This window comes from Schistocerca nitens, chromosome 12 (assembly GCF_023898315.1).
Source record: "Schistocerca nitens isolate TAMUIC-IGC-003100 chromosome 12, iqSchNite1.1, whole genome shotgun sequence".
Classification (NCBI taxonomy): domain Eukaryota; kingdom Metazoa; phylum Arthropoda; class Insecta; order Orthoptera; family Acrididae; genus Schistocerca; species Schistocerca nitens.
In genome coordinates this window covers 133,737,203-133,765,036 of record NC_064625.1, presented here as the reverse complement: position 1 = coordinate 133,765,036, position 27,834 = coordinate 133,737,203, and the positions used below count along the sequence as shown (strand labels likewise).

The 27,834-nt window shown below is 45.7% G+C and overlaps 1 protein-coding gene across 2 annotated transcripts in view; it reads right to left on the bottom strand.

The window, feature by feature from the left end:
- LOC126215100 (natterin-3-like) overlaps positions 1 to 27,834 on the bottom strand; it is a 130,241-nt gene that overhangs the window by 5,588 nt on the left and 96,819 nt on the right. For both annotated transcript variants that reach the window (XM_049941750.1, XM_049941749.1), the window contains one exon: positions 11,000 to 11,143. In XM_049941750.1, coding sequence (XP_049797707.1) covers positions 11,000 to 11,143 — 144 coding nt within the window. The remainder of the gene's footprint in view (positions 1 to 10,999; positions 11,144 to 27,834) is intronic.

The window sequence follows — 27,834 nt, the reverse complement described above, 5'->3', positions numbered from 1 at the left end:
CTAGTGATACGAGGCCGTTGGGATCCAGCACGGCGTTCCGTATTACCCTCCTGAACCCACCGATTCCATATTCTGCTAACAGTCATTGGATTTCGACCGGCGCCAGCAGCAATGTCGCGATATGACAGACCGCAAATCGCGATAGGCTGCAATCCGACCTTTATCAAAGTCGGAAACGTGATGGTACGCATTTCTTCTCCTTATACGAGGCATCACAACAACGTTTCACCAGGCAACGCCGGTCAACTGCTGTTTGTGTATGAGAAATCGGTTGGAAACTTTCCTCATGTCAGCACGTTGTAGGTGTTGCCACCGGCGCCAACCTTGTGAGAATGCTCTGGGAAGCTATTCGTTTGCATATCACAGTATCTTCTTCCTGTCGGTTAAGTTTCGCGTCTGTGGCACATCGTCTTCGTGGTGTAGCAATTGTAATGGCCAGTAGTGTAAATACACAAGAACCAAGAGAGAAAAATAAGGATCGAAGGAAAAGAATAAAGTGATCGGATTGGAAAAGGTGCAACACAGAGATGCAATCTTCGGCCTCTGCTGTTCAACATAGACATCGAAGATGATCTTGAAAAGATTCACTGATAACATTGCTGTCCTCAGTGGATGTAAAGAAAAACTGAGGTAGTTGCTGAATGGAATGAACAGTCAAATGACTACAGAATATGGACTGAGGGTAAAGAGAAGGAAGATAAAAGTAATGAGGAGTATCAAAAATTAGATTGAGGATAAATTTAACATCGAAATTGGTGACATCGAGTAGGTGAAGTTATAGAATTCTGCTACCTCCTAAGCAGAAAAACACACAGCAGGAAGGATGTGAAAAGAATACTAGCACATGCAAAAAAGAACATTCCTGGGTGAAACGTGTCTGTTTGCATCAAACGTAGACTTTAATTTGAGGAAGAAATTTCTGAGAATGCACGTTTCGAACACAGCGTCTTATGCAGATGAACGACCTCTGGGAAAATCATAAAAGAAGAGAATCGAAGCGTTTCTGATGTGGTGCTACAGATAGATGTGTAAAATTAGGTGAGCTGATAAGATAAGGAATTATCAGCAGATGATAACAAACGTTTGATAAGATAATACCATAGGATGGGGCCACCGTAGTGTAGATAAAGTTGTAGTTTACTTTACTGTGGAAAAAAATTCATAATAATTAATGGTGTTATTTTATTTTCATCGAAATATCCTAATTCAGCCTTTACAGTTTAACAGGAAGTGAAGCATCAGTCTGACGTGTCACATTAACTTTCTAATGTTGACAATGAGATTGATATTGAGCTATAAAGTCGTCGACCTGAAAGACTAAACGCATGGAGTGAAATATTGCCTGTAACTGTTCATTATCTGAATGTGTTAAAACTGTGTCTGTTGATGGATTTTGTAATTTTGAGGTCAAGATAGCCTATTGTTTCTTCTGCTTTGATTTCCATAGTGAATTGAATGTTATTTGGTATGTTACATATCTGCATGCATAAACTGTTTTTATTCGTTATTGTGGTTCGTCTTTGTAACGCTCAGCTAAGTAGTAGTGAACAACCATTGCAGTGTGGTGTGCGGGAGGATTTTTGAAATTGACAGCTGGCCTCATGAGCCTTTGGGTTTATGTATTTTCAGGCTAGTTCCTGAGCGTTGGTGATCCTAAATTGCCCTTTTGTACTGCGAATGTTTTCTATTTGCAAATTGTTGGATGACACTTTAGTTCATCGGCATTATTATTCAGAAACATTATTCTTGTATTGGAAGCCTGGACTACGTGGTTTTGTGTGCCTGTGTATGTTTGTGTACGTGTGTGTGTGTGTGTGTGTGTGTGTGTGTGTGTGTGTGTGTGTGTATTGGCTTAGAAACTCTGAGTGGCCTATTTCCAAGAAAGGGACGTGACAACTTACGAGAGTGGAGGGGTTGGTACAGGAAAAGGGGAGGGGGATAGAGAAGATAGGGGTGCGGGGACAAGATGTCATCATGTGCTCGCCACTTGCCAAATTATGAGGAATGGCAGTGGTATATACTTCGCACCACATGGCCATTACTTTTCTACTTATCCTACATATACCTAATATACACTCCTGGAAATTGAAATAAGAACACATTGACACCGGTGTGTCAGACCCACCATACTTGCTCCGGACACTGCGAGAGGGCTGTACAAGCAATGATCACACGCACGGCACAGCGGACACACCAGGAACCGCGGTGTTGGCCGTCGAATGGCGCTAGCTGCGCAGCATTTGTGCACCGCCGCCGTCAGTGTCAGCCAGTTTGCCGTGGCATACGGAGCTCCATCGCAGTCTTTAACACTGGTAGCATGCCGCGACAGCGTGGACGTGAACCGTATGTGCAGTTGACGGACTTTGAGCGAGGGCGTATAGTGGGCATGCGGGAGGCCGGGTGGACGTACCGCCGAATTGCTCAACACGTGGGGCGTGAGGTCTCCACAGTACATCGATGTTGTCGCCAGTGGTCGGCGGAAGGTGCACGTGCCCGTCGACCTGGGACCGGACCGCAGCGACGCACGGATGCACGCCAAGACCGTAGGATCCTACGCAGTGCCGTAGGGGACCGCACCGCCACTTCCCAGCAAATTAGGGACACTGTTGCTCCTGGGGTATCGGCGAGGACCATTCGCAACCGTCTCCATGAAGCTGGGCTACGGTCCCGCACACCGTTAGGCCGTCTTCCGCTCACGCCCCAACATCGTGCAGCCCGCCTCCAGTGGTGTCGCGACAGGCGTGAATGGAGGGACGAATGGAGACGTGTCGTCTTCAGCGATGAGAGTCGCTTCTGCCTTGGTGCCAATGATGGTCGTATGCGTGTTTGGCGCCGTGCAGGTGAGCGCCACAATCAGGACTGCATACGACCGAGGCACACAGGGCCAACACCCGGCATCATGGTGTGGGGAGCGATCTCCTACACTGGCCGTACACCACTGGTGATCGTCGAGGGGACACTGAATAGTGCACGGTACATCCAAACCGTCATCGAACCCATCGTTCTACCATTCCTCGACCGGCAAGGGAACTTGCTGTTCCAACAGGACAATGCACGTCCGCATGTATCCCGTGCCACCCAACGTGCTCTAGAAGGTGTAAGTCAACTACCCTGGCCATCAAGATCTCCGGATCTGTCCCCCATTGAGCATGTTTGGGACTGGATGAAGCGTCGTCTCACGCGGTCTGCACGTCCAGCACGAACGCTGGTCCAACTGAGGCGCCAGGTGGAAATGGCATGGCAAGCCGTTCCACAGGACTACATCCAGCATCTCTACGATCGTCTCCATGGGAGAATAGCAGCCTGCATTGCTGCGAAAGGTGGATATACACTGAACTAGTGCCGACATTGTGCATGCTCTGTTGCCTGTGTCTATGTGCCTGTGGTTCTGTCAGTGTGATCATGTGATGTATCTGACCTCAGGAATGTGTCAATAAAGTTTCCCCTTCCTGGGACAATGAATTCACGGTGTTCTTATTTCAATTTCCAGGAGTGTATTTATGACAGGAAGTCAACGTAGTGTTCACAGCCTACTGGGATTGAATGGTCAAGAAAGCTGTGCAAATGCAGTTGTCAGACAACACGTTCATACAATATAAGTTTTCCAGTTCGAGGAACCACAGACATAACTCATTTAATGTCAGTGCTATCAGAGAAAGTGTTGTTGAGCATTCCCAGCTTGGCTTTCCAGTGCATGCCGTTCATTTTAATAATTAGCGATACAGTTTATGAGAGTTGCGTGTATGGTGACTCGGCACTTTATTAGTTTTATTCTTCGATGTATTAAATTATATTTATGACTGACGCTCTTATGACGACTGTCATATCCCTGATGCAGGAGCATGTGCTCCAGATTACACCAGTGTGCGATAGTAAGTTTTTAATCAGTCTCTGACTCGCCTTTAAGATCTCTGTACTGTTTACAGTGGAATATGATGATAAGAAATATAGCTCCCCCAGATGCGCGCCCTAGAGATAAATATGACTGCATACTTGTCTGTAATTGACACACATATTGTTAAACACGTATATGCAGACAAGCTACCACTAATTTGCACATGATCAAAAAACTGCCTCATAAAAAATTTCAACTTTTTTCAAATTCAAATGGCTCTAAGCACTTTGGGACTTAACAAAATGGTTCAAATGGCTCTGAGCACTATGGGACTCAACTGCTGTGGTCATCAGTCCCCTAGAACTTAGAACTACTTAAACCTAACTAACCTGAGGACATCACACACATCCACGCCCGAGGCAGGATTCGAACCTGCGACCGTAGCAGTCGCACGGTTCCGGACTGCGCGCCTAGAACCGCGAGACCACCGCGGCCGGCATGGGACTTAACATCGAAGGTCATTCCGTCCCCTAGACTTAGAGCTACTTAAACCTAACTAACCCAAGGACATCACACACATCCATGCTCGAGGTAGGATTGGAACCTGCGACCGCAGCAGTAGCGCGATTCCGGACTGAAGCGCCTAGAACCGCTCGGCCACAGTGGGCGGCCAACTTTTTTCCATCGAGTAAGCAGCACCTTATCAGTTAAGATACAAACGTATTTGTTAGCTGCTAGAGGGCATTGACTGACATCAATGGAGAAAATTAGTGCCTGACTGGAATTCGAACATGGGTCTCCAGTTACTAGGCAGATGCTCTGACAACCAAGCCATTCGGACACAGAGGGAAGTGCGCCTGCATGGACTACCTTAGTCAGAAACAAATTTCAGTTCATCGAGACACAACCGCTGTACTGCCCTTGCCCTTTATGCTCAATACCCTTTGCATTTGACCGATTCCGATATAAGTTCTAACCCGGTGTGCATCTGCGCGGAAGACGTCAATGGCTTTCTCGTCCTATACATACATACAGGGTGTTGCAAAAAGGTATGGCCAAACTTTCAGGAAACATTCCTCACACACAACGAAAGAAAATATGTTATGTGGACATGTGTCCGGAAACGCTTACTTTCCATGTTAGAGCTCATTTTATTACTTGTCGTCTTCAGATCACATTAATCATGGAATGGAAACACACAGCAACAGAACGTACCAGCGTGACTTCAAACACTTTGTTACAGGAAATGTTCAAAATGTCCTCCGTTAACGAGGATACATGCATCCACCCTCCGTCGAATGGAATCCCTGATGTGCTGATGCAGCCCTGGAGAACGGCGTATTGTATCACAGCCGTCCACAATACGAGCTCGAAGAGTCTCTACATTTGGTACTGGGGTAGCGTAGACAAGATCTTTCAAATGCCCCCATAAATGAAAGTCAAGGGGGTTGAGGTCAGGAGAGCGTGGAGGCCATGGAATTGGTCCACCTCTACCAATCCATCGGTCACCGAATCTGTTGTTGAGAAGCGTACGAACACTTCGACTCAAATGTGCAGGAGCTCCATCGTGCATGAACCACACGCTGTGTCGTACTTGTAAAGGAACGTGTTCTAGCAGCACAGGTAGAGTATCCCGTATGAAATCATGATAACGTGCTCCTTTGAGCGTACGTGGAAGAAACTAAAATGTGCTCTAACATGGAAATTAAGCGTTTCCGGGCACATGTCCACATAACATATTTTCTTTCTTTATGTGTGAGGAATGTTTCCTGAAAGTTTGGCCGAACCTTTTTGTAACGTCCTGTTTATACACGTAAGCGCCCAAGAAACTGGTACACCTGCCTAATATCGTACAGAGTCCCTGAGAGCACGCAGAAGTGCCGCAACACAACATGGCATCAACTTGACTAGTGTCTGAAGTAGTGATGGAGGGAACTGACACCATGAATCTTGCAGGGTGGTAATCTCTTTTCAACAGCACGTTACAAGGCATCCCAGATACGCTCAATAACGTTCATCTCTGGGGAGTTTGGTGGTCAGCGGAAGTGTTTAAACTCAGAAGAGTGTCCCTGGAGCCACTCTGCAGCAATTCTGGACGTATGGCGTGTCGCATTGTCCTGCCGGAATTTCCCAAGTTCGTCGGAATGCACAGTGGACACCAATGGATGCAGGTGATCAGACAGGATGCTTACGTACGTGTCACCTGTCAGAGTGGTATCTAGACGTATTAGGGTCCCATATCACTGCAACTCCACACGCTCCACACCATAACAGAGCCTCCACCAGCTTGAACAGTCCCCTGCTGACATGCAGGGTCCATAGATTCATGAGGTTGTCTCCATACCCATTCACCTATATCTCTCTATATAATTTGAAACGAGACTCTTTGGGACCAGGCAACCTACACTACTGGAAATTGAAATACGAACACCGTGAATTCATTGTCCCAGGAAGGGGAAACTTTATTGGCACATTCCTGGGGTCAGATACATCACATGATCACACTGACAGAACCACAGGCACATAGACACAGGCAACAGAGCATGCACAATGTCGGCACTAGTACAGTGTATATCCACCTTTCGCAGCAATGCAGGCTGCTATTCTCCCATGGAGACGATCGTAGAGATGCTGGATGTAGTCCTGTCGAACGGCTTGCCATGCCATTTCCACCTGGCGCCTCAGTTGGACCAGCGTTCGTGCTGGACGTGCAGACCGCGTGAGACGACGCTTCATCCAGTCCCAAACATGCTCAATGGGGGACAGATCCGGAGATCTTGCTGGCCAGGGTAGTTGACTTACACCTTCTAGAGCACGTTGGGTGGCACGCGATACATGCGGACGTGCATTGTCCTGTTGGAACAGCAAGTTCCCTTGCCGGTCTAGGAATGGTAGAACGATGGGTTCTATGACGGTTTGGATGTACCGTGCACTATTCAGTGTCCCCTCGACGATCACCAGTGGTGTACGGCCAGTGTAGGAGATCGCTCCCCACACCATGATGCCGGGTGTTGGCCCTGTGTGCCTCGGTCGTATGCAGTCCTGATTGTGGCGCTCACCTGCACGGCGCCAAACACGCATACGACCATCATTGGCACCAAGGCAGAAGCGACTCTCATCGCTGAAGACGACACGTCTCCATTCGTCCCTCCATTCACGCCTGTCGCGACACCACTGGAGGCGGGCTGCACGATGTTGGGGCGTGAGCGGAAGACGGCCTAACGGTGTGCGGGACCGCAGCCCAGCTTCATGGAGACGGTTGCGAATGGTCCTCGCCGATACCCCAGGAGCAACAGTGTCCCTAATTTGCTGGGAAGTGGCGGTGCGGTCCCCTACGGCACTGCGTAGGATCCTACGGTCTTGGCGTGCATCCGTGCGTCGCTGCGGTCCGGTCCCAGGTCGACGGGCACGTGCACCTTCCGCCGACCACTGGCGACAACATCGATGTACTGTGGAGACCTCACGCCCCACGTGTTGAGCAATTCGGCGGTACGTCCACCCGGCCTCCCGCATGCCCACTATACGCCCTCGCTCAAAGTCCGTCAACTGCACATACGGTTCACGTCCACGCTGTCGCGGCATGCTACCAGTGTTAAAGACTGCGATGGAGCTCCGTATGCCACGGCAAACTGGCTGACACTGACGGCGGCGGTGCACAAATGCTGCGCAGCTAGCGCCATTCGACGGCCAACACCGCGGTTCCTGGTGTGTCCGCTGTGCCGTGCGTGTGATCATTGCTTGTACAGCCCTCTCGCAGTGTCCGGAGCAAGTATGGTGGGTCTGACACACCGGTGTCAATGTGTTCTTTTTTCCATTTCCAGGAGTGTATTTGCATTCCAATGTCGACGTTGATGGGCCCAGGCGAGGAAGAATTCTTTGTGTCGTGCGGTCAACGAGGGTACACGAGTGGGACTTCAGCTCCGAAAGCCGGTATCGATTATGTTTAGTTGACTGGTTTGCAAGCTGACACTTGTTGATGGTCCAGCACTGAAACCTGAAGCAATTCGCGGAAGGGTTGCAATTCCGTCAAGTTGAATGATTCTCTTCAATCGTCGTTGGTCCCGTTCTTGCAGCATCTTTTTTTCGGAGATCTGATGTTTTGCAGTATTCCTAATATTCACGGTACAATCCCCACTTCATCGCTACCTCGCAGTTGCCGTGACCCGTCGCTCGTGCGCCGACTATAACACCACGTCCAAACTCAGTTAAGTGTTGATTACCTGCCATTGGAGGAGCAGTAACCAATCTACACTACTGACCATTAAAATTGCTACACCAAGAACACAAACGGGTATTCATTGGACAAAAATATTATACTAGAACTGACATGTGATTACATTTTCACGCAGTTTGGGTGCATAGATCCTGAGAAATCAGTACCCAGAACAAGCACCTCTGGCCATAATAACGGCCTTGATACGCCTGGGCATTGAGTCAAACAGAGCTTGGGTGGCGTGTACAGGTACAGCTGCACATGCAGCTTCAACATGATACCACAGTTCATGAAGAGTAGTGACTGCCGTATTGTGACGAGCCAGTTGCTCGGCCACCATTGACCAGACATTTTCAGTTGGTGAGAAATCCGGAGAATGTGCTGGCCAGGGCATCAGTCGAACATTTTCTGTAACCAGAAAGGCCCGTACAGGACTTGCAAAATGCGGTCGTGCATTATCCTGCTGAAATGTAGGGTATCGCAGGGATCGAATGAAGGGTAGAGCCACGTGTCGTAATACATTGTAACGTCCACTGTTCAAAGTGCTGTCAATGCGAACAAGAGGTGACCGAGAAGTGTAACCAATGGCACCCCCACCATCACACCGGGTGATACGCCAGTATCGCGGAGACGAATACACGCTTCCAGTGTGCGTTCACTGCGACGTCGCCAAACACGGATGCGACCACCATGATGCTGTAAACAGAACTTGGATTCATCCGAAAGAGTAACATTTTGCCATTCGTGCACACCATCGCAGGCGCTCCTGTCTGTAATGCAGCGTCAAGGGTAACCGCAGCCGTGGTCTCCGAGCTGCTGCAAACGTCGTCGAACTATTCATGCAGATGGTTGTTGTCTTGCAAACGTCCCCATCTGCTGCACAATCCGTTACAGCCATGCGGATAAGATGCCTGTCATCTCGACTGCTAGTGATACGAGGCCGTTGGGATCCAGCACGGCGTTCCGTATTACCCTCCTGAACCCACCGATTCCATATTCTGCTAACAGTCACTGCATCTGAACCAACGCGAGCGGCAATGTCGCGATACGATAAACCCCAATCGCGATAGGCTACAATCCGACCTTTATCAAAGTCGGAAACGTGATGGTACGCATTTCTCCTCCTTACACGAGGCATCACAACAACGTTTCACCAGGCAACGCCGGTCAACTGCTGTTTGTGTATGAGAAATCGGTTGGAAACTTTCCTCATGTCAGCACTTTGTAGGTGCCGCCACCGGCGCCAACCTTGTGTGAATGCTCTGAAAAGCTAATCATTTGCATATGACAGCATCTTTTTCCTGTCGTTTAAATTTCGCGTCTGTAGCACGTCATCTTCGTGGTGTAGCAATTTTAATTGCCAGCAGTGTAACAACAGCGCCAAACCTCCTGTTGTCTTATATAGGCGTCAGAGACTGCAGTGCCAATTTCTGCTTGTTTACATATGTCTGTTTACATATAGAAGCCGACCTCGGGGAAGATCAGTTTGGATTCCGTAGAAATGTTGGAACACGTGAGGCAATACTGACCCTACGAGTTATCTTAGAAGAAAGATTAAGGAATGGCAAACCTACGTTTCTAGCATTTGTAGACTTAGAGAAAGCTTTCGACAATGTTGACTGGCGTACTATCTTTCAAATTCTAAAGGTGGCAGGGGTAAAATACAGGGAGCAAAACGCTATTTACAATTTGTACAGAAACCAGTTGGCAGTTATAAGAGCCGAGGGGCATGAAAGGAAGCAGTGGTTGGGAAGGGAGTGACACAGGGTTGTAGCCTATCCCCGATGTTATTCAATCTGTATATTGAGCAAGCAGTGAAGGAAACAAAAGAAAAATTCGGAGTAGGTATTAAAATCCATGGAGAAGAAATAAAAACATTGAGGTTCGCCGATGACATTGTAATTCTGTTAGAGATAGCAAAGGACTTGGATCAGCAGTTGAACGGGATGGACAGTATCTTGAAAGGAGGGTATAAGATGAACATCAACAAAAGGAAAACGAAGATAAAGGAATGTAGTCGAATTAAGTCGGGTGATGCTGAGGGAATTAGATTAGGAAATGAGACACTTAAAGTAGTAAAGGAGTTTTGCTATTTGGGGACCTAAATAACTGATGATGGTCGAAGTAGGGAGGATATAAAATGTAGACTGGTAATGGCAAGGAAAGCGTTTCTGAAGAAAAAAAATTTGTTAACATCGAGTATAGATTTAAATGTCAGCAAGTCGTTACTGAAAGTATTTGTATGGAGTGTAGCCATGTTTGGAAGTGAAACGTGGATGATAAATAGTTTAAACAAGAATAGAATAGAAGCTTTCGAAATGTGGCGCTACAGAAGAATGCTGTAGATGGGTAGATCACATAACTAATGAGGAGGTATTGAACAGAATTGGGGAGGAGTTTGTGACACAACTAGACTAGAAGAAGGGTTCTGAGGCATCAAGGGATCACCAATTTGGTACTGGAGGGCAGCGTGGAGGGTAAAAATCGTAGAGGGAGACCAAGAGATGAATACACCAAGCAGATTCAGAAGGATGTAGGTTGCAGTAGGTACTGGGAGATGAAGAAGCTTGCACAGGATAGAGTAGCATGGAGAGCTGCATCAAACCAGTCTCAGGACTGAAGACCACAGCAGCAGCAGCATATTTGCATACGCATGCCTACACCAGTTTCTTTGGCGCTTCAGTGTGTGTGTGTGTGTGTGTGTGTGTGTGTGTGTGTGTGTGTAATTAATTGTTTGTTCACTTGGAATTCCACTTAGCAGTTGGCTGCAACTGAGAGACATTACGACAAACGTGTTCTTAGGAAAGCTACCAGTAACTTAACAATCAAAACCAAAACTGCACTCGTGTGGAATTTATGCAGTAAATGACTTTTGTGATGATACGACTGCCCTTCATGTACTGCCCCTGGCAACCGCCCCGTGCTAGCCTACGGAGGGTGTGTTTAAATACCTTTCCCACGGAGAAGGCGCCATCGTGCATGACGCGGCCAATGAAGAGCCGTTCGCCCTCGCTGGTGGTTCCCCCGGGCACTGCGCCATCTGGGACGCTGCCCCCAGAGGTCATCACCCAGGCAGGGTCCCCGTCACACAGCACCTGCAAAACACAATACAGCACTGCATAAGCTGCCTCACTCACTAGCCTACATCTAAACGAGACTTCGTTGTTATTCTTTAGTACGCAAATTCGCACATAAAACAATAGTCTCAAAAAGATACACTCCTGGAAATTGAAATAAGAACACCGTGAATTCATTGTTCCAGGAAGGGGAAACTTTATTGACACATTCCTGGGGTCAGATACATCACATGATCACACTGACAGAACCACAGGCACATAGACACAGGCAACAGAGCATGCACAATGTCGGCACTAGTACCGTGTATATCCACCTTTCGCAGCAATGCAGGCTGCTATTCTCCCATGGAGACGATCGTAGAGATGCTGGATGTAGTCCTGTGGAACGGCTTGCCATGCCATTTCCACCTGGCGCCTCAGTTGGACCAGCGTTCGTGCTGGACGTGCAGACCGCGTGAGACGACGCTTCATCCAGTCCCAAACATGCTCAATGGGGGACAGATCCGGAGATCTTGCTGGCCAGGGTAGTTGACTTACACCTTCTAGAGCACGTTGGGTGGCACGGGATACATGCGGACGTGCATTGTCCTGTTGGAACAGCACGTTCCCTTGCCGGTCTAGGAATGGTATAACGATGGGTTCGATGACGGTTTGGATGTACCGTGCACTATTCAGTGTCCCCTCGACGATCACCAGTGGTGTACGGCCAGTGTAGGAGATCGCTCCCCACACCATGATGCCGGATGTTGGCCCTGTGTGCCTCGGTCGTATGCAGTCCTGATTGTGGCGCTCACCTGCACGGCGCCAAACACGCATACGACCATCATTGGCACCAAGGCAGAAGCGACTCTCATCGCTGAAGACGACACGTCTCCATTCGTCCCTCCATTCACGCCTGTCGCGACACCACTGGAGGCGGGCTGCACGATGTTGGGGCGTGAGCGGAAGACGGCCTAACGGTGTGCGGGACCGTAGCCCAGCTTCATGGAGACGGTTGCGAATGGTCCTCGCCGATACCCCAGGAGCAACAGTGTCCCTAATTTGCTGGGAAGTGGCGGTGCGGTCCCCTATGGCACTGCGTAGGATCCTACGGTCTTGGCGTGCATCCGTGCGTCGCTGCGGTCCGGTCCCAGGTCGACGGGCACGTGCACCTTCCGCCGACCACTGGCGACAACATCGATGTACTGTGGAGACCTCACGCCCCACGTGTTGAGCAATTCGGCGGTACGTCCACCCGGCCTCCCGCATGCCCAATATACGCCCTCGCTCAAAGTCCGTCAACTGCACATACGGTTCACGTCCACGCTGTCGCGGCATGCTACCAGTGTTAAAGACTGCGATGGAGCTCCGTATGCCACGGCAAACTGGCTGACACTGACGGCGGCGGTGCACAAATGCTGCGCAGCTAGCGCCATTCGACGGCCAACACCGCGGTTCCTGGTGTGTCCGCTGTGCCGTGCGTGTGATCATTGCTTGTACAGCCCTCTCGCAGTGTCAGGAGCAAGTATGGTGGGTCTGACACACCGGCGTCAATGTGTTCTTTTTTCCATTTCCAGGAGTGTAGAAAGCACACACACATACACACAAGTCTGACTCACACAGACATGACCACTGCCAACGGCTAATGAGTCTCAGATGGACAGAGAGAAAGTGGCCGCGTGTGTCTCAGTTGCGCTTGTGTTAATGTGTGTGGCTTTCCACTTCCGAAGAAGGTCTTTTGGCTGAAATCTTTAATCCTTAGTAGATTGAATTTTCTCATTTTGAGAGTATTGACGGGCGATCTGTTTTAATTGTTGAAAACTATTCAACAACGAAGATCGGATAAAATGTTTTTTTTATTGAAGACATCCGGTTTCAACACACTTTGCTGTCATCTTCAGGTCTTTTTTGTTTTGTTTTGTGTAAAACACGGTGATTTTACGCTGAGCCCCACACACAGGATGGCAAGCGAATAAAATCAGCATGTCATAAACGTTTTGTCATCGCTAAAACATTTAAAAAACATAAAGTGCCTCATTCAAAAGGATACGTCAACAAGGCGCTTTATGCTTTTTTAATATTTTAGTGATGACAAAAGTATTACTATCTTTATCCACTTGGCAGCTTGTGTGTGAGGTTCAGCGTAAAATGAACATATTTTACAACAAAACATTTTAGACCTAAAAATGGCAGCAAATACTGTTGATATTGGTGGTCTTAAATAAAAAAAATAATTTACGCGAGCTTGGTTGTTAAATGGTTTTCATATCTTTAGTAGAATTTTCGTTGGCCTACCTGCAACTCAGCGCCTCCAGTATCCACTGTGTAGCAGTCAATCCTTTTCATAATATTGTTGTTTCCCCATCTTGGACTTTCCATTATCCATCCAGGCAGACATATAGGCACACACACACAGCACACATATAATATTAGAGATGCATGTGGTGTCACCGCTAGACACCACACTTGCTAGGTGGTAACTTAAATCGGCCGCGGTCCTGTAGTACATGTCGGACCCGCGTGTCGCCACTGTGGGATCGCAAACCTAGCGCCACCACAAGGCAGGTCTCGAGAGACTGAGGAGACCTCGTCCCCAGTTGTACGGACAACATAGCTAGCGATTGGACGTGCTAAGCCTTGCTCTCATTTGCCGAGAGATAGACAGTAGAATAGCCCTCTGCTAAGTTAACTGGCGACCACCTAGCAAGGCGCCATTTGTATCAGTGCCAATAGCTTACGAGTATGCAGGAGAGATGTATTCCAACAAGAGAATAAAGTTAAGTATTAAAAAAGCTACGTATTTTTCTTTAGTGCATTTATAAGTCTCATGTTCCAGACTTCACGCCCGTCTGCGTTAGCCTTGCGTGCCCTATCGGCTACAGCATTGTGTCTGGGCTGTATGGTCTAGACACAACAATGCAAGTACGGAAAAGTTTAATATCTAATACTCGTAACAAAAGAATGTACCACTTAGAAAACCAGACAAACTGTACAGTGCTGTGGAAAGCTGAAAGTGCAGTTCGACTGTTATACGAGGGGCGTTTGAGAAATCCGTGCGAAGTCCCAGAGATGGCACCACCAGCGCGTATCGAGGCCACGTTCAGTTATTAGCATCTTTGGAAAGAACGCACACCAAGTTTCAGCCATATTGGTCTATTTCTTTGTGTTTGGCATTCGTGTTAATGAAGGAAGTCGAGTGATTGTCAAAAAAATGGACGAAAAAGTGGTGATTAAACATTACTTTATGAAAGGAAAAACGTCTCAGGAGACTAAAGAGAAGCTTGATAAACATTACGGTGACTCTGCACCTTCGATTAGAACAATTTATAAGTGGTTTCAAAATTTTCGGAGTGGACAAATGGGTACAAGTGATGCTGAACGTTCTGCACGCCCTGTGGAGGTTACGACTCCAGAAATCATTGATAAAATCCATGGGACAGAAGAGTTAAGGTGCGTGAGACTGCTAGTGGTGTGGGCATCTCGAATGAATGGGTACATAATATTTTGCATAAACATTTGGACATGACGAAGCTATCCGCAAGATGGGTTCCGCGATTACTCACGCTTGATGAGAAACCGAATCGTATGAAGTGTTGCTAGGATGGTTTGCAGCTGTTCGGGAAGAATCCGCAGGACTTTAAGCATCGTTTCGCCACTGTGGATGAACCATGGATACATTACTATACTCCTGAGACAATCTAAACAATGGGTTACAGAAGGAGAATCTGCACCAAAAATGGCGAAGACCATTCCTTCGGCCGGAAAGATTATGGCGACTGTCTTTTGGGATTCGCAAGGGATAATCCTCATCGACTATCTGGAAAGGGGTAAAACTATTACAGGTGCATATTATTCGTCGTTATTGGACCGTTTAAAAACCGAGCTGCAAGAAAAACACCGGCGATTGGACCGCAGAAAAGTCCTTTTCCACCACAACAATGCACCAGCACACACTTCAGCAGCTCAGGTAGCAAAATTAATGAAAACAGGATTCCAACTCGTTTCACATCCCCCTTATTCTACAGACTTGGCTCCCTCGGACTATTATTTGTTCCCCAATTTGAAGAAATGGCTGGCGGGACGAAGATTTTATTGGGGTTTTGGTTGTTTTGGGGAAGGAGACCAGACAGCGAGGTCATCGGTCTCATCGGATTTGGGGAGGACGGGGAAGGAAGTCGGCCGTGCCCTTTGAAAGGAACCATCCCAGCATTTTCCTGGAGCGATTTAGGGAAATCACGGAAAACTTAAATCAGGGTGGCCGGACGCGGGATTGAACCGTCGTCCTCCCGAATGCGAGTCCAGTGTCTAACCACTGCGCCACCTCGCTCGGTAAGATTTTATTCAAACGAGGAGGTGATTGCAGCAACTAATATCTATTTACAATGAAATGAACACCCTTAGCTGCTTACAGGCGTTGACATACGTCAACGAGGACAGACGAACATGTGTGCCCCGATCGGGACTCGAACCCGGGATCTCCTGCTTACATGGCAGACGCTCTATCCATCTGAGCCACCGAGGACACAGAGTACAGCGCGACTGCAGGGATTTATCTCCGGCACGCCTCCCGCGAAACCCACATTCTCAACGTATTGTCCCGCACTACATTCGTAGTGCCCCCACCCATTATACTCATTACTCGCGGCGCGTTGCCGATTCCCGTAAGAGTTCGGGCACTGTTTGTGCATTCGCACAGAAGAAGAAGATGGTCAAGTGGCCGGTGAGCCTTTGTACTAAGATGATGCGGGAGACGTGTCACAGATAAATCCCTGCAGTGGCGCTATCTTCTGTGTCCTCGCTGGCTCAGATGGACAGAGCGTCTGCCGTGTAAGCAGGAGATCCCGGGTTCGAGTCCCGGTCGGGGCACACATTTTCATGTCCACGTTGACGTATGTCAACGCCTGTAAGCTACTAAGGGTGTTCATTTCATTATAACGAGCTGCATGGTCACCGATGATATCTGTTCTTTAGGACTTGTCCGGAAGAACAGATACCATCTTAGTACAGGGTTATTACAAATGATTGAAGCGATTTCACAGCTCCACAATAACTTTATTATTTGAGATATTTTCACAATGCTTTGCACACACATACAAAAACTCAAAAAGTCTTTTTAGGTATTCACAAATGTTCGATATGTGGCCCTTTAGTGATTCGGCAGACATCAAGCCGATAATCAAGTTCCTCCCACACTCGGCGCAGCATGTCCCCATCAATGAGTTCGAAAGCATCGTTGATGCGAGGTCGAATGCGTGAGGATTCTCTACCGCCCAAATTCGCACATTGTGTCTGTTCACTTCACCATTAAGAAAAAATGTTGCTTCATCACTGAAAACAAGTTTCGCACTGAACGCATCCTCTTCCATGAGCTGTTGCAACCGCGCCGAAAATTCAAAGCGTTTGACTTTGTCATCGGGTGTCAGGGCTTGTAGCAATTGTAAACGGTAAGGCTTCTGCTTTAACCTTTTCCGTAAGATTTTCCAAACCGTCGGCTGTGGTACGTTTAGCTCCCTGCTTGCTTTAATCGTCGACTTCCGCAGGCTACGCGTGAAACTTGCCCGCACGCGTTCAACCGTTTCTTCGCTCACTGCAGGCCGACCCGTTGATTTCCCCTTACAGAGGCATCCAGAAGCTTTAAACTGCGCATACCATCGTCGAATGGAGTTAGCAGTTGGTGGATCTTTGTTGTGAGTGCATTTCAAGCACGACATACGCTTTCTCGGCTCCTGTCGCCATTTTGCCTCACTGCGCTCTCGAGCGTTCTGGTGGCAGAAACCTGAATTGCGGCTTCAGCCGAACAAAAATTTATTTCTACGTATCTGTAGTGTGTCGTGACCATATGTCAATGAATGGAGCTACAGTGAATTTATGAAATCGCTTCAATCATTTGTAATAGCCCTGTATATATAATAGCTATTTTGCAGACTTGGACAATTCCTATTATTCGGGAGGGATCAACAAATTAGAACAGCGTTGGACGAAGTACAAAAGTCTAAAACGGGACTGTCGAAAAATAAATAAGGTTTACCCCAAACACGTAAGTAGTTTTTATTTTTGCACGGAATTTTCAAACGCCCATCGTAGGAAAGTGCAGTGAAACATGGAGGAAACTGGCAAAAATATAACTGATATTGGACTAAGAAAAAAAAAAAAAAAGAAAAAACATTGAAGAAAAGAAAGTAATCGTTAGGTTATTGCAACATCAAATACATTTATGACAATAGAGGTGAAAGGGAATTGACGGAAGCCAAAATGCAAAGTCGAAGCGTTAGTGGAAAAAGGGTGAATCTGACAGCTCCAAAAATGTGGATACTAGTTTTTCCGGGACGGTAAAGGGAGAAGACTGCAGTATCTGATACCTGTCGTTTCTACCGGCATTGATTGCATGAAAAATGTTACAGTTTCTTTCTTGTTGATCTATCTGCGTGAACCAAGACCAACGGTATGCCGCGAATAAACGGAATGTGTTGTTACCACTTCATCGAAACTCCAGTTTTGCACTTTGATTACGAGTGCAAAGCATCTAGTTTCGTAAATACGACTCTAAAAATACTGCGTGTCGTGACGCGTACTGTTCAAATAGATGTTTACCTTTCTGCAAAACAGCGCTTCTTTTCGTCAGTCTTATGAATCTTCTATGAAATGGGAGATAAGATACTGCGCGAAGAGTTTGACAGAGCACTGAAAGACCTGAGTCGAAACAAGGCCCCGGGAGTAGACAACATTCCATTAGAACTACTGATGGCCTTGGGAGAGCCAGTCATGACAAAACTCTACCACCTGGTGAGCAAGATGTGTGAGACAGGCGAAATACCCACAGACTTCAAGAAGAATATAATAATTCCAATACCAAAGAAAGCAGGTGTTGACAGATGTGAAAATTACCGAACTATCAGTTTAATAAGTCACAGCTGCAAAATACTAACGCGAATTCTTTACAAACGGTTGGAAAAACTGGTAGAAGCGGACCTCGGGGAAGATCAGTTTGGATTCCGTAGAAATGTTGGAACACGTGAGGCAATACTAACCTTACGACTTATCTTAGAAGAAAGATTAAGAAAAGGCAAACCTACGTTTCTAGCATTTCTAGACTTAGAGAAAGCTTTTGACAACGTTAACTGGAATACTCTTTCAAATTCTGAAGGTGGCAGGGGTAAAATACAGGGAGCGAAAGGCTATTTACAATTTGTACAGAAACCAGATGGCAGTTATAAGAGTCGAGGGGCATGAAAGGGAAGCAGTGGTTGGGAAAGGAGTGAGACAGGATTGTAGCCTCTCCCCGATGTTATTCAATCTGTATATTGAACAAGCAGTAAAAGAAACAAAAGAAAAATTGGGAGTAGGTATTAAAATTCATGGAGAAGAAGTAAAAACTTTGAGGTTCGCTGATGACATTGTAATTCTGTCAGAGACAGCAAAGGACTTGGAAGAGCAGTTAAACGGAATGGACAGTGTCTTGAAAGGAGGATATAAGATGAACATCAACAAAAGCAAAACGAGGATAATGGAATGTAGTCAAATTAAATCGGGTGATGCTGAGGGAATTAGATTAGGAAATGAGTCACTTAAAATAGTAAAGGAGTTTTGCTATTTGGGGAGCAAAATGACTCACGATGGTCGAAGTAGAGAGGATATAAAATGTAGACTGGCAATGGCAAGGAAAGCGTTTCTGAAGAAGAGAAATTTGTTAACAACGAGTATAGATTTAAGTGTGAGGAAGTCGCTTCTGAAAGTATTTGTATGGAGTATAGCCATGTATGGAAGTGAAACATGGACGATAACCAGTTTGGACAAGAAGAGAATAGAAGCTTTCGAAATGTGGTGCTACAGAAGAATGCTGAAGATTAGATGGGTAGATCACATAACTAATGAGGAGGTGTTGAATAGGATTGGGGAGAAGAGAAGTTTGTGGCACAACTTGACTAGAAGAAGGGATCGGTTGGTAGGACATGTTTTGAGGCATTAAGGGATCACAAATTTAGCATTGGAGGGCAGCGTGGAGGGTATAAATCGTAGAGGGAGACCAAGAGATGAATACACTAAGCAGATTCAGAAGGATGTAGGTTGCAGTAGGTACTGGGAGATGAAGAAGCTTGCACAGGGTAGAGTAGCATGGAGAGCTGCATCAAACCAGTCTCAGGACTGAAGACCACAACAAAAACAACATGAATCTTCTGCCCACAAATGTCTGTGTTTCCCCGGCGTCAGCTACTTCCGTAGTCTCTACACTTGTTAAACTTCAAACATCAATTAAATCTGACGCACATCCGTATTTTAAAACACACTGAAGAGGCAATGAAACTGGCACGCCTGGCTAATATCGTGTAAGACTTCCGCGACCTGCAGCAGTGCCGGAACACGATGTGGCTCGACTAACGTCTGAAGTAGTGCTGGAGGGAACCGACACCACGAATCCTGCATGGCTGTCCATAAATCCGTAGGAGTACGAGGGGGTGGAGATCTCTTCTGAAGAGCATGTTGCAAGGCATCCCAAAGTTGCTCAATAATCGACACAATGGTCGTGTGTGGGGAGTTTGGTAGCCAGCGGTAATGTTTAAGCTTGTAATCTCCCCACAGGAAATTACCCTCTACCACGCAATAATTAATTATGGTCAATCAAATCATCCACATTTATTTACGTTTGAAAAGTATCTGATCAGATTTTCTAGTAATATATGCGCCGACAGCTCGTCGCCGCCAAGGTATTTTTCGAGTACGTTTATTCTTTGGAATAACAGAGATACAGAGATGTATTCTCCATGGTTATTATAGAGGGATAAGGGAACAGCTTCGGAAGTATCGGTTGGAAGATTGTCGGATTGCTAAAAGAGACATATTTACTCTTCTTCGCGCTAAAGCGAGCTATTAACGTTTGTGCCACTAGAGTGATAGGTAAAGAGAAAGAAAAAACTGTAAAAGCAAATTACATAAGACTTTGAATCCACAGAAAACGGAACATGTAATGGAAATGGATTGAATATACAGTTTTCCTCAGAAATAAGGTTTGTGACTATTTTATTCTAGAGTGAATGACGAATGAGTTCTCTGTCTGAATCATTGATGATTGTCTTGGCCCTGTAATTAGTGGGGAAGTTTCAGCTATGACGAAGAGAACCTGCAATCTCCGAGTTTTCATAAATCGTCCAAAAAGGCTTCGTCCACATCTGAAATTCTAAATCTGTCGTAAACTGAACGAATTGTTCAAACGATCGATTTTCCCAACTGAATGCAGCGCTTAATAATAATAACAAATGTAAAGATCTTTTGCAGCAAGCCAGCCGCTGAATATTAAGACGAAGGGCTCCACCAGAGATTCTACTAGGCTGATTTCACGTAAATAATATATTTAAACTGTACACAGATAAAGGACAGAGAGAGAGAGAGAGCGAATGAAATTCGAGAAAATACTCTGAATCCTCCATTAGCATAATTGTTTGTCTGTTTTATCACGGATCAGCCTAATTATAAAACAGGAAGCCCTAACTTTATTGTACTGATTTATGTGTGAGAGTGAAGGAGTAATAAAGGCGACAGATACACCTCTGTACAGACAAAACATTACACCAAGTTAGCGGCAAGCTGCATTCACATACTTTCATCATTTACAGTAGTAGAGAATTCATTATAAGCTCAGAAGAGTGTTTCTGCAGCCACTCTGTGGTATTGTAGACGTGTGGGGTGTCGCATTGTCCTGCTGGAATTGCCCACGTCCGTCGGAATGTACAATGGACATGAATGGCTGCAGGTGATCAGACAGGATGCTTACGCACGTGTCACCTGTCAGAGACCTATCTAGACTATGCGGCGTCCCATATCACTCCAACTGCACACACACCACATCATTACAGAGACTACACCAGCTTGGACACTCCCCTGATGACTTGTACGGTCCATGGATTCATGAGGTTGTCTCCATACCCGTAGTCCATCAGCTTCATACAATTTGAAACGAGACTCGTCCGACCAGGCAACATGTTTCCAGTCACCAACAGTCCAATGTCGGTACTGACGGGCCCAAAAGGGGAGTAAAGCTATGTGTCATACAGTAATCAAGGGTACAGGAGTGGACCTTCGGCTCCGAAAGCCCATATCGATGATGTTTTGTTGAATGGTTCGTACGCTGACGCTTTCTGAAGGCCCAGCGTTGAGATCTGCAGCAATCAAGGGTTGCAGTGCTGTCACTTTGAACGATTCTCTTCAATCGTCGTTGCTCCCGCTCTTGCAGGATCTGCTTCCGACGGCAGCGATGTCGGAGATTAGATGTTTTACCGGATTCCTGATGTCGACAGTACACTCGTGAAATGATCATACGGAAAAATCTCCACTTCTTCGCTACCTCGGAGATGCTGTGTCCTACCGCTCGTGCCGAGTGTAACACCACGTTCAAACTCACTTACATCTTGACAGCCTGCCATAGTTCCAGTAGTAACCAATCTAACAACTGCACCGGACACTTGTTGCCGACCGCAACCGCCTGCCAGTTTACATATCTCTGTATTTGAATACGCCTACCTTCCAACCTACTATTCGGTTCCATATAGCGAAAAAACAGTGATCGAAATACTGGAGAGGTCCTAGAGTGGCATCAAATTTCAGCGTGGATGGATGTAAATGACATTGTTGTGCTCAGTGCAATTGAAATAAAATTACTGAACATGCTGAATGGAATCAGCAGTACAAGGGCTGCAGAATGTAGGCGGAGAGTAGACCGAACAAAGACGAAAGAAGTGAGGAGTGGCAGAAATTAGATTAGTGAGGAACTTAATAGAAAACTGGGAAACGCGAAGCCGATGACGGGAAGTAATTGCGGTAATGTGAAAGAGAAATGACACGTGACGGACGACGCAAGGAGGACATAAAAGCAGAGGCAGAAAGAGCGATTCCTGATCGGAAGAATACTACTAGAATCAAATATCGGCGTTAATTTGAAGAATGAGATTCTTGAAAATGTATGTTTCGAGCACAGTCATCGTCTGTGGTCTTCAGTCCTGAGACTGGTTTGATGCAGCTCTCCATGCTACTCTATCCTGTGCAAGCTTCTTCATCTCCCAGTACCTACTGCAACCTACATCCTTCTGAATCTGCTTAGCGTATTCATCTCTTGGTCTCCTTCTACGATTTTTACCATCCGCGCTGCCCTCCAATACTAAATTGGTGATCCCTTGATGCCTCAGAACACGTCCTACCAACCGCTCCTTTCTTGTAGTCACGTTGTGCCACAAGCTCCTCTTCTCCCCAATTCTATTCAATACCTCTTCATTAGTATGTGATCTACCATCTAATCTCCAGCATTCTTCTGTAGCACCACATTTCGAAAGCTTCTATTCTCTTCTTGTCTAAACTATTTATTGTCCACGTTTCACTTCCATACATTGCTACACTCCATGCAAATATTTTCAGAAACGTCTTCCTGACACTTAAATCTATACTGCCGAGCGAGGTGGCGCAGTGGTTAGCACACTGGACTCGCCTTCGGGAGGACGACGGTTCAATCCCGTCTCTGGCCATCCTGATTTAGGTTTTCCGTGATTTCCCTAAATCGCTTCCGGCAAATGCCGGGATGGTTCCTTTGAAAGGGCACGGCCGATTTCCTTCCCCATCCTTCCCTCACCCGAGCTTGCGCTCCGTCTCTAATGACCTCGTTGTCGACGGGACGTTAAACACTAATCTCCTCCTCCTCCTCCTCCTAAATCTATACTCGATGTTAACAAATTTCTCTTCATCACAAACGCTTTCCTTGCCATTGCCAGTCTACATTTTATTTCCTCTCTACTTCGACCATCATCAGTTATTTTGCTCCCCAAATAGCGAAACTCCTTTACTACTTTAAGTGTCTCATTTCCTAATCTAATTCCCTCAGCATCACCCGACTTAATTCGACTACATTCCATTATCCTCGTTTTGCTTTTGTTGATGTTCATCTTATACCCTCCTTTCAAGACACTGTCCAGTCCGTTCAATCTGTCACGTTTAACGAGTCTCTTCAGTCGTCGGTGGTCCTGTTCCTGGAGGATCTTTCTCTGGCCGCAGTGACGTCGGAGATTTGATGTTTTACCGCGTTCCTGATATTCACGCTACACTCGTGAAATGGTCGTACGGAAAAATTTCCACTTCATCGCTAGCTCGGAGACGCTGCGTCCCATCGCTCGTGCGCCACCTATAGCACCATGTTCAAATTCACTTTAGATAGCCTGCCACTGTAGTAGAAGTAAGCGATCTAACAACAACTTGTTGTCCTATGTAGGCGTTGCCAGCCGCAGCGCTGCATTCCGTCTGTTTACGTATCTCTGTATTTCAATACGCATGTCTATATCAGTTTCTTTGGCACTTTAATGTATATTTCATCAGGTATGAGCCATTATAGTCCGGGTAATTCCGTTTTTTAGTAAGTAATTGCTGGAAAAACTGTGGCTGAAATGCCTTATAGCCAACTTGAAACAACTTAGCAAAACTTAACAAACATCGAGACATTTTCGTAGTATTTGTCGTCGTTGAAAAACCGCTTGACAATGTAAAATGCACAATATGTTTACGAAAATAGCTTTAAGCTGCAGGAAGCGAAGTAATATACAGGCTGAACACAAAGTCTCGCCCTGATTATAAAAATTTATAACAGAATAGCAGTTTCACATAATAAGTTACATTTGATGCCGTTACATAGGATAGTCTTACTAGTTTTTTTAAGATAATTTACGTTAGTAAACCTCAACGTGTGATCCCTTGCTAGCTCGGATAATGTAGAGGCGGTATTGCAGTTCCCGCCAGGTGTTTCGTAACATGTGTTCTGTCACAGTACCCACAGCAGCTTGTATCCTAGCCTTCAGTTCATCGACGCCAGCAACTGCTGTGACGAAGACTCAGTCCTTGATATAGCCCCAGAAAAAAAAGTCAAGGGGCGTAATGTCTGGAGAGCGGGGTGGCCAGGGTGTTGGACCGTTCCTTCCAATCCACCGATCCAGACATTACTCGCCTCTCCAGAAATTACGCCCCTTGACTTTTTTTTCTGGGGCTATATCAAGGACAGAGTCTTCGTCACAGCAGTTGCTGGCGTCGATGAACTGAAGGCTAGGATACAAGCTGCTGTGGGTACTGTGACAGAACACATGTTACGAAACACCTGGTGGGAGCTGCAATACCGCCTCGACATTCTCCGCTACCTAGGAAGCACACGTTGAGGTTTACTAACGTAAGTGGTCTTAAAAAAAAGTAGTAACACTAACGTATTTAACACATTTTCATTGAGTCAAAAATGTTGAACAAATTCTTTCCATCGTGAAGTTTGAATTAATTGTCGCGTACTAGTGACTGCCGTGTCGCTGTGGGCGTGTTGAACGTACGTGTTTGTCACGTATCTCGTCAGATATCCGGAGCAAATAAGACTTATCTGAGGTGCACAGGAGGTTCGAGAAACGCGACACGACGCAGATAACGAGTCCTCTACTGCTCTGAGTCACCGTCCACACGGTCGCCAGGAATAGAGTTGTTTGTCGCAGCACGGTACGTGACGCCGTTGTTCTGACGAACACTCCAGGGGAAAGCTGGAGTGCCGTTCCAACGGCGCCGGCCGGCCGGATATTCCGTCGCAACGACCGCATTAACATGGCTACGTGAGTGACGTCCCGGTATTTTCCCGGCTGTCATTTCCACATCAGAAGGTGCTGATGGCTACGCTGAGAGCAGCGCTTGCAACAACAAAAAAGTGTCGTTAAACTGAAATTTAGACCTTTCAAAATAAATGGTGTTGCCAGGCAAGAAAATAGTTTGATCTAATTTTTTTTCACTGGGTTATGGAGAGAGGCGTGAAAGGGAAGTGATGGTTCAGAAGGGAGTGATACAGGATTGTAGCCTACCCCCGATGTTATTCAATCTGCACATTGGGCAAACAGTAAAGGAAACCAAAGCAAAATTAAGAGTAGGAATTAAATCTCAGGGAAAAGAAATAAAAACTCTGATGTTTATCGATGACACTGTAATTCTGTTAAAGACAGTTAAGGACTTGGAAGAGCAGTTGTACGAAATGGGCAGTGTCTTGAAAGGAGGATATATGAAGAACATCAACAAAAGCCAAACAAGGGTAATAGAATGTAGTCGAATTAAATCAGGTGATGATGAAGAAATTGGATTAGGAAAATAGTAGATGGATTTTGCTACTTGGGCTGCAAAATAACTGATGATTGTCGAAATAGAGAGCGTATAAAATGTAGACTGGCAATGGCAAGAAAAGAGTTTCTGAAGATAAGAAATTTATTAACATCGAATACAAATTTAAGCAATACGAAGTCTTCTCTGGACGTATCTCTATGCAGTGGAGCCCTGTACGGAAGTGAAACATGGATAATAGGCAGTTTAGACAAGAAGAGAATAAAATATTTTAAGCTGTGGAGGTACAGAAGAATGCTGACGATTAGGTGGGCAGTAACTAATTAGGAGGTACTGAATAAAATTGGGAAGACCAGAAATTTGTACAATGTGAACAAAAGAAGGGATCGGTTGGTAGGACACATTCTGAGGCGCCAAGGGTTCACCAGTTTAGCACTGGAGGGACGTGTGGGGGAGGTAGAAATCGCAATGGGAGACTAAGGGACGAACACGGGAAACAGATTCAGAAGGATGTAGGTTGCAGTAGTTATTCAGAGATGAAGAGACATGCAGAAAGTAGAGTAGCATGGAGAGCTGCAGCAAACCAGTCTTCGGGCTGAAGACCACAACAACAACAACAATAAGAGAGTAAAAATATCGCCAATGATGTTGGAGGGAAAGAAAACAGGTGTTGTGACGACAGCCAACACGACAGGCTTAAGACTCTCCACCGAGAAAACAATATTAATGGTAAATATTTAAAAAATGCTAAAAATATTTAATAACTACTATTGGCCAAATGTAAAATGAAAAAAGCGAATATTTGGGGGACAGTATTTAAGGGGGTTAGGATGTCAAACGGGCCGACTTGGAGCAGCTGAGGCACCACAGGACATTTTAATTTCCACTGTCTATACTTTTAGAAATAAATTCATAAAACTTTGTCAGCATGACCAGGAAGGATTCAAGATTCACACTCATAGCAGTGGAAGTTAAAAAACATAACAAAATAAATTTTTTTACATGTGAAATTTCATCATTTTTCACTTACTATTGGATGCATTTGTTGGTATAGGCTCACTTTCCTTCATAAGTAACAGAGATTCTTTTATGGATTTTGCACAGCATTACAAACCATACTTACAGGTGCATGACTCTCCAGAATTTATGTAACTTATGAACTTATGAAAAAATGTATGAGCTGTTACATTTTAAACTTCATATTTAGAAAAAAAACTCAAATTTTATAGTTAATTATCTCAATTTTTGATAGTTTTTTATAGATTGGAAAATTCTAGAGTTTTACAATAAGGAGTTAGCGTTCAATAAACATACCAAGTTTGAAAGTAATAGGATATATATTTTGGATGTTACACGTACCTAAGTACAGAAATTTGGGTTTTGCGGAAAATGGCCGTTAAAGTTTCTGCTTGTATTCGGCATTCTTTTCAAACTGTCCAACACCATAAGCAGGTTCTTTTTCATTTTCTAAGTCAGTTTTCTTCCTTTCTTCTATGATGCACTCTTCTTGATTTTATCACCTCAAAATGTGATTTATCTGCTTTTACTACACGCTCTCTGTCTATTGCATACAAAGGTTTGGTGCAGTTCACTCCCGGCTTAATTCACATTTTCTCTAAAACATCAATAAAACATGAAACTACATCACAAACAGCAATAGCATGTGCATTTGTTCCCACAAATCTTGGCAATCTTTCCAATACACATTGGTTAAAACTTTCATTTGGCTTTTGGGTACTGGCATGAAGACATTTCTTCAATAAGTTTTCATTTGAAACGTCCTTTGTTTGGCGTATGATAATCTCTGACGCATATATAAACATTCGATTCCTACCACACTTACGTATGGCAGAGAATGTTGGGCAAAAGGGGTGTGGCACTGCATTTTGCCACACTTAACACCAAATAACGTGCCTTATAATGTCTCATTTATGTTTTTTACATCAAACCATTCAGGAAGATGTCCGCTACAAAATACGCTTATTTTTGAAAAATAGAATTTTTAAAAATTTTGACGTCCTATCCCCCTTAATGAAGAAAACGGTTTAGAAAAGTACAAGGAAAGGACACACAAGGCGGAAAAACCGTTTGGTGCAACTGAGAATGTTCACAACAAAACGCGCCTGCCTAAATTGCTTAAAGTAGTGAAACCAAACTGCCCGCATGCTAGCGAATGTCAAGTATTAAACTACAAGCTAGAGGTCACAATATTATGAACGGGACGATTACTACTCACCATAGAGCGGAGATGCTGAGTCGCAGACAGGTACGTTCAAAAAGACTGTCAGAAAGTGAGACATTCGTTGGAAATAGGCAACATACACGCATACTCTCACGCAAACACTACGCACACACGCATGACCCCAGTCTCTGGCTGTTGAGGCCCCAGCAGCCAGACATTGTCGTGTGTGCGAGTGTGTGTGTGTGTGTGTGTGTGTGTGTGTGTGTGTGTGTGTGTGTGCTGTCTATTTCATACGAAGACCTTGTCGGCCGAAAGCTCAGTTTCTGACAGTCTTTTTGTTGCGCCTAGCTGCGACTCATCGTCTTCGCTATATGGTGCGTAGTAATCGTCCTGTTCATAATGTTGTTAAAGGCGCTGCAGTCTGGAACCGCAAGACCGCTACGGTCGC